Source organism: Oncorhynchus tshawytscha, linkage group LG16 (genome assembly GCF_018296145.1).
Source record: "Oncorhynchus tshawytscha isolate Ot180627B linkage group LG16, Otsh_v2.0, whole genome shotgun sequence".
NCBI classification, from domain to species: domain Eukaryota; kingdom Metazoa; phylum Chordata; class Actinopteri; order Salmoniformes; family Salmonidae; genus Oncorhynchus; species Oncorhynchus tshawytscha.
In genome coordinates this window covers 15,536,185-15,552,752 of record NC_056444.1, presented here as the reverse complement: position 1 = coordinate 15,552,752, position 16,568 = coordinate 15,536,185, and the positions used below count along the sequence as shown (strand labels likewise).

The 16,568-nt window shown below is 43.8% G+C and overlaps 1 protein-coding gene across 6 annotated transcripts in view; it reads right to left on the bottom strand.

Moving 5' to 3' along the window:
- The window catches only part of LOC112216481 (brefeldin A-inhibited guanine nucleotide-exchange protein 1-like), a 109,504-nt gene that overhangs the window by 35,703 nt on the left and 57,233 nt on the right, over positions 1–16,568 (bottom strand). For 3 of the 6 annotated variants that reach the window (XM_042298823.1, XM_042298824.1, XM_042298825.1), the window contains exons 5-10: positions 14,377–14,556; positions 13,821–13,874; positions 5,644–5,977; positions 4,715–4,831; positions 4,253–4,512; positions 1,330–1,463 (exon numbers count right to left, since the gene is read on the bottom strand). In XM_042298823.1, the coding sequence (XP_042154757.1) occupies positions 1,330–1,463; positions 4,253–4,512; positions 4,715–4,831; positions 5,644–5,977; positions 13,821–13,874; positions 14,377–14,556 (1,079 nt within the window). The remainder of the gene's footprint in view (positions 1–1,329; positions 1,464–4,252; positions 4,513–4,714; positions 4,832–5,643; positions 5,978–13,820; positions 13,875–14,376; positions 14,557–16,568) is intronic. The other 3 variants (XM_042298827.1, XM_042298828.1, XM_042298826.1) reach the window with 2 other exon arrangements.

The window sequence follows — 16,568 nt, the reverse complement described above, 5'->3', positions numbered from 1 at the left end:
TTCAGTACAATAACAAATCAACCATTTGAACCATAGAAAATCCAAAGGAACAAAACATACCTGAGCCATGAACAACACGACAAATTACCTAGGGCATGTTTTCAACATTTTTAAATGTATATATGCAAAACATAAATCATATGTGTGGTGTTCATAGTCAGTGGGTTGAACTGAACATGCCATGCAGCCATTAACATAGTCAGTGGGTTGAACTGAACATGCCATGCAGCCATTAACATAGTCAGTGGGTTGAACTGAACATGCCATGCAGCCATTAACATAGTCAGTGGGTTGAACAGAACATGCCATGCAGCCTTGGAGTTTAATAACTTCCCCATTTGACTGTTGAGGACTGTCGATGTGTGCTTCCTTAAAGCCAATTTGAGGTGACAAAAAAACAAGGTAATATGCCAAACTTTAATCTTTTATTAACAAATTGCAACAGCAAGATTCTATACTGATTTGTAATCCCTAAAAAGACATGTTCAAAGCATCTGTTGTAAGTTACACAGCTATAAAGCAGGTCTCCTGTGCGTCGTCCGGGTATCACCAGAGCCAGTCATGGAGTAAATCTCTCTGTGGGTGAAAAGGCGATCTGTCTTACAGACACTGAGCACAGCCCTTCCTCTGGTGGCACAGCCATCCTCCCTGTCACCCCTGACAAAGGCCTGTGATAAACAGGGTTCCATTCCACCATTGTCTAGAAGACGGAACATCTCTCTCGTGTTCTTAGACAGTGTTCTTAGACAGAACTCTGACAACACTATAGGAACACTGGGCCAGAACTCTCACTAGCCAATGCGGATAGAGTGTTAGGCCACATGGGCCATTGGGAGAATGATGGCGATGGGAGACTGAGACAGTCAGAATTGAGTTACCATACAGAAACCAGATTCAGGAAATCCTGTTATGTAAAAACTGCTATCAGATCCAGCAAATCAGATGCTTCTTTGGCTGTAACGGGCTGGGAAATGCATACAGAAGAACACCGAAATGTAATCTCCCTTATATTGGATCAAAGCAAAATCTGATTAGATATTTTTCCCTTGTAATTTCCTGTTCTACAGAGGGAGAAAAAACAGGGAGCACAGGAAGCGATACAGAACCAATAATCAGCTAAGTGATGCTTCATCCAAACACACACCAACCATCACAACACTCCCAACTAATAACTAGGCTACCCTCCACAAGACATGATTCAACTAAGGAACACACTCCAAAAATAAACCTGTAATAGCCTATTTACTAGGGTAATACATCTACTGATCCTCTATTCAATTCTCTAAAACCAAGCAATAATAAGATTCCTGATACAGGAACTCAACTTACTTTGGGTCTGGCGGTCCATCTGACAGAGGCTTCATAGACAGCTTGCAGAGCGATCTAAACACTAGGAAGGCATCCTTCTGGAGAATATGGGAGAACTTAGCACCTGGTACTGGGCCTGTGGTCGCCCCCGACTCCTAACGCAGAAACACAAACAGATGGTCTACATCAAAAAAGTTTAATCAAGAGTCAATTATCAAGAGTCAATTATCATCCAAATTGAATTCCACATTTGACAAAAAGAGTGTGAAATACAGTGCCTTGTGAAAGTATTCGGCCCCCTTGAACTTTGCGACCTTTTGCCACATTTCAGGCTTCAAACATAAAGATATAAAACTGTATTTTTTTGTGAAGAATCAACAACAAGTGGGACACAATCATGAAGTGGAACGACATTTATTGGATATTTCAAACTTTTTTAACAAATCAAAAACTGAAAAATTGGGCGTGCAAAATTATTCAGCCCCTTACTTTCAGAGCAGCAAACTCTCTCCAGAAGTTCAGTGAGGATCTCTGAATGATCCAATGTTGACCTAAATGACTAATGATGATAAATACAATCCACCTGTGTGTAATCACGTCTCCGTATAAATGCACCTGCACTGTGATAGTCTCAGAGGTCCGTTAAAAGCGCAGAGAGCATCATGAAGAACAAGGAACACACCAGGCAGGTCCGAGATACTGTTGTCAAGAAGTTTAAAGCCGGATTTGGATACAAAAAGATTTCCCAAGCTTTAAACATCCCAAGGAGCACTGTGCAAGCGATAATATTGAAATGGAAGGAGTATCAGACCACTGCAAATCTACCAAGACCTGGCCGTCCCTCTAAACTTTCAGCTCATACAAGGAGAAGACTGATCAGAGATGCAGCCAAGAGGCCCATGATCACTCTGGATGAACTGCAGAGATCTACAGCTGAGGTGGGAGACTCTGTCCATAGGACAACAATCAGTCGTATATTGCACAAATCTGGCCTTTATGGAAGAGTGGCAAGAAGAAAGCCATTTCTTAAAGATATCCATAAAAAGTGTTGTTTAAAGTTTGCCACAAGCCACCTGGGAGACACACCAAACATGTGGAAGAAGGTGCTCTGGTCAGATGAAACCAAAATTGAACTTTTTGGCAACAATGCAAAACGTTATGTTTGGCGTAAAAGCAACACAGCCCATCACCCTGAACACACCATCCCCACTGTCAAACATGGTGGTGGCAGCATCATGGTTTGGGCCTGCTTTTCTTCAGCAGGGACAGGGAAGATGGTTAAAATTGATGGGAAGATGGATGGAGCCAAATACAGGACCATTCTGGAAGAAAACCTGATGGAGTCTGCAAAAGACCTGAGACTGGGATGGAGATTTGTCTTCCAACAAGACAATGATCCAAAACATAAAGCAAAATCTACAATGGAATGGTTCAAACATAAACATATCCAGGTGTTAGAATGGCCAAGTCAAAGTCCAGACCTGAATCCAATCGAGAATCTGTGGAAAGAACTGAAAACTGCTGTTCACAAATGCTCCTTTGCAAGGAGGAATGGGAAAAAATTTCAGTCTCTCGATGTGCAAAACTGATAGAGACATACCCCAAGCGACTTACAGCTGTAATCGCAGCAAAAGGTGGCGCTACAAAGTATTAACTTAAGGGGGCTGAATAATTTTGCACGCCCAATTTTTCAGTTTTTGATTTGTTAAAAAAGTTTGAAATATCCAATAAATGTCGTTCCACTTCATGATTGTGTCCCACTTGTTGTTGATTCTTCACAAAAAAATACAGTTTTATATCTTTATGTTTGAAGCCTGAAATGTGGCAAAAGGTCGCAAAGTTCAAGGGGGCCGAATACTTTCACAAGGCACTGTAAATGCTTCCAATTAATGTATCTGTTCAACCTTGATCGTGTAAGACTGTAAATCGTACACTCTTAGAAGGGTTCCAAAAAGGATTATTCGCTGTCCCCATAGGAGAAGACTTTTTGGTTCCAGGTAGAACCCTTTTTGGTTCCAGGTAGAACCCTCTGTGGAAAGGGTTCTACATTGAAATCAAAAGGGTACTACCTGGAAACAAAAGGGTTATACCTGGAACCAAAAACTGTTCTTCAAAGGGTTCTCCTATGGGGACAGCTGAAGAACCCTTTTTGGTTCTAGAGTGTAGATAATTACAGTGCTCAAATATCGCTATGATAACCTGAGGAACTGAGAGGAGATAGTCTATGAATCATGTTGGAATCAACCCCAGCAGACTGGAAGACAGACACTCTGATTCACAGGAACTGAGAGGAGATAATCTATGAATCATGTTGGAATCAACCCCAGCAGACTGGAAGACAGACACTCTGATTCAGAGGGATTGAGAGGAAATCATCTATGAATCATGTTGGAATCAACCCCAGCAGACTAGAAGACAGACACTCTGATTCAGAGGGATTGAGAGGAAATCATCTATGAATCATGTTGGAATCAACCCCAGCAGACTGGAAGACAGACACTCTGATTCACAGGAACTGAGAGGAGATAATCTATGAATCATGTTGGAATCAACCCCAGCAGACTGGAAGACAGACACTCTGATTCAGAGGGATTGAGAGGAAATCATCTATGAATCATGTTGGAATCAACCCCAGCAGACTAGAAGACAGACACTCTGATTCAAAGCGGTTGGGTTAAATGCAGAAGATCCCCCTTTCCCTTTATGACTGCAGCAGCAGAGGGATTGAATAACCCTCAGCTCTTTAATTCCTCATGTTACTAATGACTTCCATGTTCCTTTTTACAAATTGATAAGCCCTTTAAATGCAATAAAAAAAAATGTTATCAGACTGGGTATTTAAACAGTTTTATTTGTCTGTTAAAACAGACACCCATGCTAGCACACAATCACTTTGTAGAGCAAAGTGTGTCGCCGTGGTGACAGTCAGGTCAATCCCTCTCACCTGTGTATCATTGGAGCAGACAGACAGCCTGTCGTCGGGCAGCGACGGGGTGAAGCTGGCAGAGATGGGCGTGCCGGGGATTCCGTTGGCATGGACATTCTCGCTGTCACTGCCCAGCGCCCCCTCGTCTTCCGCCACCTCTGTGACCTCTGTTACCTTGGTGATGACCTCAGCGGGTTCGATAATATCTGTGGGCTGCTTGGTCTCGCTAGCAGGCTCCTTGGCATCTGAACACAGATGAGCAGGGTTCAGGCAGTACCCTTTGGAGTGGTTTAGTATGCAAGGGTCAAAATAGCACTGAGACACACAGCTCTCTCTTTCTAGATAGGACAAACAAGTAAACACACAGTAATGCCTAAACTCTCCAGACTTCTCATTCTAAAATTATTTTGTATCAACAAAAGTCCATTGTTGACTTAACTGACCGCAGACACAAATGTGATTTCAGATGCATAGAGTTACCTCCAACAATGGTGTTGACGACTTCCTGTAGGATGCTCTGGACAATCTCCTGGGCTTTCTCCTCATAGTTAGGCTCCTCCTCCTCCACTGCTGTCTCTTGGTCACGCTGAGCAGCACCTTGAACACAACACAAGTAGAACTTTAGTCAAAGTCCATTTAAAAGAACCTGAATACACTTCAAAAATGTAAGATGGGAAACAGTGAATTGACAGATTGAGTAAAGAAAGTGTTTTCTCTGAGTGAGACTGAGCATTATCCTTTGATACTGTAATTGTCAATGTTGACCCGATAAACAGTAGTCACTGGTATCAGCTACCACATCTTCCCTGAAGACATTGTGCGTGGATGTGTGTTTGTGTTGAAAGCAGTGAGTAATTTGGAAACAAAATGATTATTGAATCTTTGGATGAGTCTTTTTCTCACTCTCAATCTCTTTTCTATGCCTTCTCTCAGTCAGTCACTAATGAAAGCACTTATGGGCTGCATTACCACCGAGTGCATTACCACCGAGTGCATTACCACCGAGTGCATTACCACCTAAAGAGAAAGCTGTCTCATCAAATGCTTATTTAACACAGACAAAATATTTTGTCCCAGAGTTCTGCCAATATTGAGTACACAAAAATGTAAAGGTTGAGGCTTTGTTACTGTCTAAAGCAGCCAAGGTAGTAGCCGAGCACAATACCCCTGGAAATGTCTTTCCTCAAACACACTGCAAAGTACTGAGCGAGAGGGAAATTCTTTGTCTGTTTGACCTTGAACATGACTGCCTATATGACTGCCTATATTTGTGAGTCTGAGTGTGTCCCTGTCTGTCTGTCTGTCTGTCTGTCTGTCTGTCTGTCTGTCTGTCTGTCTGTCTGTCTGTCTGTCTGTCTGTCTGTCTGTCTGTCTGTCTGTCTGTCTGTCTTTTCTAAGGTGAAACTCACACTGTGCTGCTGCTGCCTCTGTCTGATGGTTCTCTGCTGTGCTGAACTCAGAGTCGTTCATCCCATGTTCCCCCTGCTCCTCCTCCGTGGCCCCCTGGGTTGGGGTAGGAGTGGTGGGGGTGGGTGTAGAGGGGGTGGTGGGGCCGTTGGCCTCCCGGGGAGGGGTAGGAGTGGTGGGTGTAGAGGGGGTGGTGGGGCCGTTGGCCTCCCGGGGAGGGCCCTTGGCTGGGAGGTAGACGTGCTGCTGGAGCTGGGGTGAGTCCGGTTCCTGTTCCTGGGTGACTTGGGAGTGCTGACGGGGCCTCTCCCTTTCCATCAGCTTGGCCTCCTGGAGCTACGGAGGGGGTAGAGGGGAGGAGGGGTACAGACGTGCAGACCCACACACAGACACACACAGCCAGACCCAGGCCAACCCAGCGTAGCCACATACAACCAAACACACACAGACAAAGCCAAATGCGCACACGCACACACACACACACACACACACACACACAGAGAAATGTGTTAACACAATGTACACAAAGTCATTATATCAATTCCCTCTCAAAGATTCCCTAAGGGATTTCCACCCCAATGCCAAGCAGCAACACTTCCCGATATCAGATCAGGAAGCAACACACGGCAGGTTTGGAATCCCAGCTTTCCAGGCAGAGACATTAGAACACATATTCAGCATGGCTCTTAACATCAGGTCTGTCTAACATGTGTTTATGAATGACATGCTGTCAAAACAAGTATGAGGCAGAGCAGCTCACATGCTTATATAAACTGGGATATTTCAGTGCAGAACAGGAGACATAGTATTTCTGGTCTAAAATACTGCATGTTCTCCTGGTTGATGTGTCACTGATGTTGATGTGTATTGATGAGGAGATGTTGAATTACATCGAGAGACAGTTGTCTGAATTATAAATGTCTTCATATGATTCCTCCACAGGCCCAAAGTAATCTGGAGATGTTGTTTATTTTCATTTGGATATGAAGCTATAAATATACACATCATAAACATTTCTAACAGAATACAATGGAAAACATTATAATATTTGTTCTTCAGCCAAGCTATAGCAGCCCCCTACACAGTATGAATCTATAACAGCTCTCTATAGCAGCCCCCTACACAGTATGAATCTATAACAGCTCTCTATAGCAGCCCCCTACACAGTATGAATCTATAACAGCCCCCTACACAGTATAAATCTATAACAGCTCTCTATATTAGCCCCTACACAGTATGAATCTATAGCAGCCCCTACACAGTATGAATCTATAACAGCTCTCTATAGTAGCCCCCTACACAGTATGAATCTATTAACAGCTCTCTATAGCAGCCCCCTACACAGTATGAATCTATAACAGCCCCTACACAGTATGAATCTATAACAACTCTCTATATTAGCCCCCTACACAGTATGAATCTATAGCAGCCCCCTACACAGTATGAATCTATAACAGCCCACTACACAGTATGAATCTATAACAGCTTTCTAGCAGCCCCCTACACAGTATGAATCTATAACAACTCTCTATAGCAGCCCCCTACACAGTATAAATCTATAACAGCCCCCTACACAGTATGAATCTATAACAGCCCCTACACAATATGAATCTATAACAGCCCCCTACACAGTATGAATCTATAACAGCCCCCTACACAGTATGAATCTATAGCAGCCCACTACACAGTATGAATCTATAACAACTCTCTATAGCAGCCCCTACACAGTATGAATCTATAACAGCCCCCTACCCTACACAGTATGAATCTATAACAGCCCACTACACAGTATGAATCTATAACAGCTTTCTATAGCAGCCCCCTACACAGTATGAATCTATAACAACTCTCTATAGCAGCCCCTACACAGTATAAATCTATAACAGCCCCCTACACAGTATGAATCTATAACAGCCCCCTACACAGTATGAATCTATAGCAGCCCCCTACACAGTATGAATCTATAGCAGCCCCTACACAGTATGAATCTATAGCAGCCCACTACACAGTATGAATCTATAACAACTCTCTATAGCAGCCCCCTACACAGTATGAATCTATAACAGCCCCCTACACAGTATGAATCTATAACAGCCCCTACAGAGTATGAATCTATAACAGCCCCCTACACAGTATGAATCTATAACATCTCTCTATAGTAGCCCCTACACAGTATGAATCTATAACATCTCTCTATAGCAGCCCACTACACAGTATGAATCTATAACAACTCTCTATAGCAGCCCACTACACAGTATGAATCTATAACAGCCCCTACACAGTATGAATCTATAACAGCCCCCTACACAGTATGAATCTATAGCAGCCCCCTACACAGTATGAATCTATAACAACTCTCTATAGCAGCCCACAACACAGTATGAATCTATAACAGCCCCTACACAGTATGAATCTATAACATCTCTCTATAGTAGCCCCTACACAGTATGAATCTATAACAGCCCCCTACACAGTATGAATCTATAACAGCCCCTACACAGTATGAATCTATAACATCTCTCTATAGTAGCCCCCTACACAGTATGAATCTATAACAGCCCCTACACAGTATGAATCTATAACAGCCCCTACACAGTATGAATCTATAACAACTCTCTATAGTAGCCCCCTAGAATCTATAACAACTCTCTATAGTAGCCCCCTACACAGTATGAATCTATAACATCTCTCAATAACAGCCCACAACACAGTATGAATCTATAACAGCCCCTACACAGTATGAATCTATAACAGCCCCCTACACAGTATGAATCTATAACAACTCTCTATAGCAGCCCCCTACACAGTATGAATCTATAACAGCCCCTACCCTACACAGTATGAATCTATAACAGCCCACTACACAGTATGAATCTATAACAGCTTTCTATAGCAGCCCCTACACAGTATGAATCTATAACAACTCTCTATAGCAGCCCCCTACACAGTATAAATCTATAACAGCCCCTACACAGTATGAATCTATAACAGCCCCTACACAGTATGAATCTATAGCAGCCCCCTACACAGTATGAATCTATAGCAGCCCCTACACAGTATGAATCTATAACAGCCCCCTACACAGTATGAATCTATAGCAGCCCACTACACAGTATGAATCTATAACAACTCTCTATAGCAGCCCCCTACACAGTATAAATCTATAACAGCCCCTACACAGTATGAATCTATAACAGCCCCTACACAGTATGAATCTATAGCAGCCCACTACACAGTATGAATCTATAACAGCCCCCTACACAGTATGAATCTATAACAGCCCCCTACACAGTATGAATCTATAGCAGCCCACTACACAGTATGAATCTATAACAACTCTCTATAGCAGCCCCCTACACAGTATGAATCTATAACAGCCCCATACACCGTATGAATCTATAACATCTCTCTATAGCAGCCCCCTACACAGTATGAATCTATAACAGCCCCATACACAGTATGAATCTATAACAACTCTCTATAGTAGCCCCCTACACAGTATGAATCTATAACAGCTCTCTATAGTAGCCCACAACACAGTATGAATCTATAACAGCTCTCTATAGTAGCCCCCTACACAGTATGAATCTATAACATCTCTCTATAGTAGTCCACAACACAGTATGAATCTATAACATCTCTCTATAGTAGCCCCCTACACAGTATGAATCTATAACAGCCCCCTACACAGTATGAATCTATAACAGCCCCCTACACAATATGAATCTATAACAGCCCCCTACACAGTATGAATCTATAACAGCCCCCTACACAGTATGAATCTATAGCAGCCCACTACACAGTATGAATCTATAACAACTCTCTATAGCAGCCCCCTACACAGTATGAATCTATAACAGCCCCTACCCTACACAGTATGAATCTATAACAGCCCACTACACAGTATGAATCTATAACAGCTTTCTATAGCAGCCCCTACACAGTATGAATCTATAACAACTCTCTATAGCAGCCCCCTACACAGTATAAATCTATAACAGCCCCTACACAGTATGAATCTATAACAGCCCCCTACACAGTATGAATCTATAGCAGCCCCTACACAGTATGAATCTATAGCAGCCCCCTACACAGTATGAATCTATAGCAGCCCACTACACAGTATGAATCTATAACAACTCTCTATAGCAGCCCCCTACACAGTATGAATCTATAACAGCCCCCTACACAGTATGAATCTATAACAGCCCCCTACAGAGTATGAATCTATAACAGCCCCCTACACAGTATGAATCTATAACATCTCTCTATAGTAGCCCCCTACACAGTATGAATCTATAACATCTCTCTATAGCAGCCCACTACACAGTATGAATCTATAACAACTCTCTATAGCAGCCCACTACACAGTATGAATCTATAACAGCCCCCTACACAGTATGAATCTATAACAGCCCCTACACAGTATGAATCTATAGCAGCCCCCTACACAGTATGAATCTATAACAACTCTCTATAGCAGCCCACAACACAGTATGAATCTATAACAGCCCCCTACACAGTATGAATCTATAACATCTCTCTATAGTAGCCCCTACACAGTATGAATCTATAACAGCCCCCTACACAGTATGAATCTATAACAGCCCCCTACACAGTATGAATCTATAACATCTCTCTATAGTAGCCCCCTACACAGTATGAATCTATAACAGCCCCCTACACAGTATGAATCTATAACAGCCCCCTACACAGTATGAATCTATAACAACTCTCTATAGTAGCCCCCTACACAGTATGAATCTATAACAACTCTCTATAGTAGCCCCCTACACAGTATGAATCTATAACATCTCTCAATAACAGCCCACAACACAGTATGAATCTATAACAGCCCCCTACACAGTATGAATCTATAACAGCCCCCTACACAGTATGAATCTATAACAACTCTCTATAGCAGCCCCTACACAGTATGAATCTATAACAGCCCCCTACCCTACACAGTATGAATCTATAACAGCCCACTACACAGTATGAATCTATAACAGCTTTCTATAGCAGCCCCCTACACAGTATGAATCTATAACAACTCTCTATAGCAGCCCCTACACAGTATAAATCTATAACAGCCCCTAAAATCTATAACAGCCCCTGTATGAAAAGCAGCCCCCTAACAGTATGAAATAGCAGCCCCTGTATGAATCTATAACAGCCCCCTACACAGTATGAATCTATAGCAGCCCACTACACAGTATGAATCTATAACAACTCTCTATAGCAGCCCCTAAGACAGTATAAATCAGGTCACAGCCCCCTAATGGAATCAAAGCCCCTACACAGTATGAATCTATAGCAGCCCACTACACAGTATGAATCTATAACAGCCCCTTACACAGTATGAATCTATAACAGCCCCTACACAGTATGAATCTATAGCAGCCCACCAGAATCCTATAGCAGCCCCCCTCACAGTATGAATCTATAACAGCCCCATACACCGTATGAATCTATAACATCTCTATAGTAGCCCCCTACACAGTATGAATCTATAATAGCCCCATACACAGTAAAACACAGTATGAATCTATAACAGCTCTCTATAGTAGCCCACAACACAGTATGAATTATAACAGATTATTAACGTAAATCAGATAACATCTTGTAGTCCACAACACAGTTCCTGAATATAACATCTCTCTATAGTAGCCCCCTAACAGTATGAATTAAATACACAGTATGAATCTATAACAGCCCCCTACACAGTATGACTCTATAACAGCCCCCCACACAGTATGAATCCAGGTGCATGTGTAGGTGTACTACAAAAATAATGTTAAAAGAAGTGAAAAACTGAGCCACACGATGATGTAAGCATGATTCAGAGGAAAGACTCAGGTCAGGAATGGAAGCAAATACAGTATTACACAACTACCAATAAGATGTGAATGACACATCTTCTCTAACACCAGCCTATAGTCATTTCCTCCCAATTCCTACACACAACATAAAACATGGGGCATTATCAGATTATTAACGTAACAGAATTTGTTCTCAACCCCTTTCCTGGCTAAATAAAGGTTAAATCAAGAGAGGACATTAGTCTAGAGGTCATGCTGACTACTAACAGATCCAGACAGACGTGTTCAGAATGCAGATCACTGTCCCACTCCAGGTAGGGGTGAGAGTCCTCCAATCAGATGTGTTCAGAATGCAGATCACTGTCCCACTCCAGGTAGAGGTGAGAGTCCTCCAATCAGATGTGTTCAGAATGTAGATCACTGTCCCACTCCAGGTAGAGGTGAGAGTCCTCCAATCAGATGTGTTCAGAATGTAGATCACTGTCCCACTCCAGGTAGGGGTGAGAGTCCTCCAATTAGATGTGTTCAGAATGCAGATCACTGTCCCACTCCAGGTAGGGGTGAGAGTCCTCCAATCAGATGTGTTCAGAATGCAGATCACTGTCCCACTCCAGGTAGGGGTGAGAGTCCTCCAATCAGATGTGTTCAGAATGTAGATCACTGTCCCACTCCAGGTAGGGGTGAGAGTCCTCCAATCAGATGTGTTCAGAATGCAGATCACTGTCCCACTCCAGGTAGGGGTGAGAGTCCTCCAATCAGATGTGTTCAGAATGCAGATCACTGTCCCACTCCAGGTAGGGGTGAGAGTCCTCCAATCAGATGTGTTCAGAATACAGATCACTGTCCCACTCCAGGTAGGGGTGAGAGTCCTCCAATCAGACGTGTTCAGAATGCAGATCACTGTCCCACTCCAGGTAGGAGTGAGAGTCCTCCAATCAGATGTGGCAATGTCATATCACACCATTATCTCTATGGTAGCTAGACACGACACACATTATACACACACATGCACACAGTGACACACACACGCACACAGTGACACACACACACACACACAGTGACATACACGCACAGTGACACACAGAAATGGAGGTGACACTCCATTTGTTTACTGTAAATGCTGCTCTCAAACTGTCTTGCTCTAGAAGCTATTGTGTCAACGATACTGCTCTCTCTACTATACTGATGGCATTACATTTACCATTCAATTCTAACAACTCTCAGATTCAATAATATGACCCTCTATTTAAAAGGGATGAATGAATCTATCAAAATCGAATTACTCCGATAGTAACAATCCCAGACAAACGCAGCGAGATGAGATTCTGCCAGCTAATGAGAATACACACACAGCCACAATACATATAATTTCTGAAGGTGGGAAATGTGTGTGTGTGTGTGTGTGTGTGTGTGTGTGTGTGTGTGTGTGTATTTTCAAATCAAGAGTGTAAGCCCAAACACACAATGCAAACAGAAAAACATTTGAAAGGCTCTGTCGGCTGGTATGAACATGCACACGCACACACACACACACACACACAAAGACGAGTGAAAGCATTTTATGAATACAAATGGTAATCAGTGCTGAAGAAAAGATAATGATTCCCAGGCAACTGAACTGAAGCACCAGCAAGCGTAACCACAATTCACGTCTGCCCCAGCAAGCACAGAGTAACCTCAATGCACATCTGCCCCAGCAAGCACAGCGTAACCACAATGCACATCTGCCCCAGCAAGCACAGAGTAACCACAATGCACATCTGCCCCAGCAAGCACAGCGTAACCACAATGCACATCTGCCCCAGCAAGCACAGCGTAACCACAATGCACATCTGCCCCAGCAAGCACAGCGTAACCACAATGCACATCTGCCCCAGCAAGCACAGCGTAACCACAATGCACATCTGCCCCAGCAAGCACAGAGTAACCACAATGCACATCTGCCCCAGCAAGCACAGCGTAACCACAATGCACATCTGCCCCAGCAAGCACAGCGTAACCACAATGCACATCTGCCCCAGCAAGCACAGCATAACCACAATGCACGTCTGCCCTAGCAAGCAGAGTAACCACAATGCACATCTGCCCCAGCAAGCACAGCGTAACCACAATGCACATCTGCCCCAGCAAGCACAGCGTAACCACAATGCACATCTGCCCCAGCAAGCACAGCGTAACCACAATGCACGTCTGCCCCAGCAAGCACAGAATAACCACAATGCACATCTGCCCCATATCTGGAACAGAGGAGGAGAAAGAGAGATGGATGAATGGACTGATGGATGGAGCTGAATGGGAATACAGAGAAGAGTTCAGAGTTCAGATCAGGCAAGTCAAGGCAGTCCTGTAGTCTTTACCTGGCGGTCACGTTTTCTCGAGGCCAGAGACCAAGATATCTTGTGATTTGTAAGCTATGTGTCCGGGGGAGGTGAGGGGGAAAGAAGTGTCAATCGAAAAGAAACAGATGATATTAGAGCAAACTTTGTTTTCAGGGTGACACCTTACTTGGACCTCTGGTCAGAAAGTCTATGCTACGCTGTCATCAGCGTGACGGAAACGGAGGCTATATGTGGTCAGTCAAGTTATAGCAACTTAGATGAGTTAGGTAGGTGTCAGGCTAGCCATGTTTAGCCTGGCTGTAGCCTGTGACAGGACAGTTTTATGTCACCTGACACATAAACCCCTACGACTCCTTATTCAACTGCTATGTCATGCTCAAATAAAGGGTCACCTTCTCTTCCCTTTTCTCCTCAGTACAGCATCTCTATCTGTCTGTAGCTCTGTTTCTATATCCACACCAACACACCACTTAAAACCAAGCCACAAAGCCATGTATTGGGCGTCATGCATTCTAAGTGCATTCTAAGTGCTATGCTAGTGTGGACATTGTCAGTGTCTCAGAGAGGGACTTACTGCCTGGTTCTCCATGCGGGCGAAGATGACATTGAGCATCTGAGTGAGCGTGGCCTTGGCCGTGGTCTGGTTGATGAGGTTCTTGCTGGCTAGGTAGATGTTGTAGCAGGTCCTGACCGCCTGCAGCACTGTGCCCTCATGGATCTCTATGTGCTGGGAGGTCACAGCCGTCAACAGGGCCTGGTGGGAGGGAGTGAAGGAATGGGAGAGAGAGACAGAGAGACAGAGAGAGAGAGAGAGAGAGAGAGAGAGAGAGAAAGAGAGAGAGAGAGAGACAGAGAGAGAGAGAGAGAGAGAGAGAGAGAGAGAGAGAGAGACAGAGAGAGAGAGAGAGAGAGAGAGAGAGAGAGAGAGAGACAGAGAGAGAGAGAGAGAGAGAGAGAGAGAGAGAGAGAGAGAGAGAGAGAGAGAGAGAGAGAAAGAGAGAGAGAGAGAGAGAGAGAGAGAGAGAGAGAGAGAGAGAGAGAGAGAGAGAGAGAGAGAGAGAGAGACAGAGAGAGAGAGAGAGAGAGAGAGACAGAGAGAGAGAGAGAGAGAGAGAGAGAGAGAGAGAGAGAGAGACAGAGAGAGAGAGAGAGAGAGAGAGAGAGAGAGAGAGAGAGAGAGAGAGAGAGAGAGAGAGAGAGAGAGAGAGAGAGAGAGACAGAGAGAGAGAGAGAGAGAGAGAGAGAGAGAGAGAGAGAGACAGAGAGAGAGAGAGAGAGAGAGAGAGAGAGAGAGAGAGAGAGAAAGAGTTCATCATGGTTTATCAAGGTCTATCATGGTGCCTCAGCATTATTTGTGTGAAAGATACTCCTACAGCGCGAGTAGTATAGTCCTCTGCATCTCACATCTCTGATCCCTTGGCCACCCTCCTCCCAGTCAGAACTACACAGACACAGTTACACAAACACAGCTATAGCGGGATGAGCTGAGCCAAGCTGAGTTGACAGCAGATTACGGGTAGAGGCTGAGATTTGGGCTGCTGTTTCACAGCGAGGAGTACTGTACTGAGAGAGAACGCAGCGGTGCGAGACCATCTCAGAACAGACCTTCTGACTCACAGTCAGGACTAGACCAATGACTAGTGCACTTCCTGCCAGTCATCACTTCTTAATACACCTCCCTGCTGAGTGCACTTCACTCAACAAATGCTAAGTGCACTAACCTCAGTGTACTTCTCTTATCTACTGCTTAGTGCACTTCCCTCAACCACTACCCTCCTCTCTACAGATGAAAGTAACACACACGTACAGACTCACCACATTAGTGATAATCAACTAGGGGCTATGCATTCTATGGAAAAGAAAGTATGATGTGGAACTGACCTTACACAGAGTTGCATTATTTTCCAGAAAACGCAAAGAGCCCCAAGTTAATTATTCATTTTATACCATGACTATAATTTAACATATTTGCCACGAGAAATGTGTTCACTTGCAGGTAAAAATGTGTTCAACATCCACTGAAATAGGTAGCAAGTTTACTAGATAGCTACAGTAGTTGCCTTGGTAACAAACAGACTTCCTAGTTTAGCTAACCAAACCATCAGCTCTGGCTTGGTATTATGAAAATCTACTTCAACAATGCCAATAATGTTTTCAATTCGACTTTTGCTTTTAAAAGCAGCTCAAACATAGAACATGTAAGAATGAACTACAGCCACTGAATTCTAGTGTGCGCTTCAGGCCAATCAGAAACGAGAATTCAACAATGCCATGGTACAAGTGAGGGATAATCAACGAGGGGCTATGCATTCAATGGAAAATAATGAACAACGTGGAAGTTGTGTTCCACGACGCGCTAGCAGAGTTGAACTGACCGTCCACGGAGTTGCATTATTTTCCAGAGAACGCATAGAGCCCTGAGTCCCTTTAACACCATGGCTGTGTTCAACATCCACTGAAGTAGCTAGCAAGTTTACTAGACACACTATATAGACAAAAGTATGTGGACATCCCTTCAAATGAGTGGATTCAGCTATTTCAGCCACACCCGTTGCTGACAGGTGTATAAAATCGAGCACACCACCATGCAATCTCCATAGACAAACATTGTCCTTACTGAAGAACTCAGTGACTTACAACGTGGCATCGTCATAGATGCCCCCTTTCTAACAAGTCAGTTAGTCAAATTTCTGCCCTGCTGGAACTGCCCCCGGTCGACTGTAAGTGCTGTTATTGTGAAGTGGAACATCTAGAAGCAACAACAGC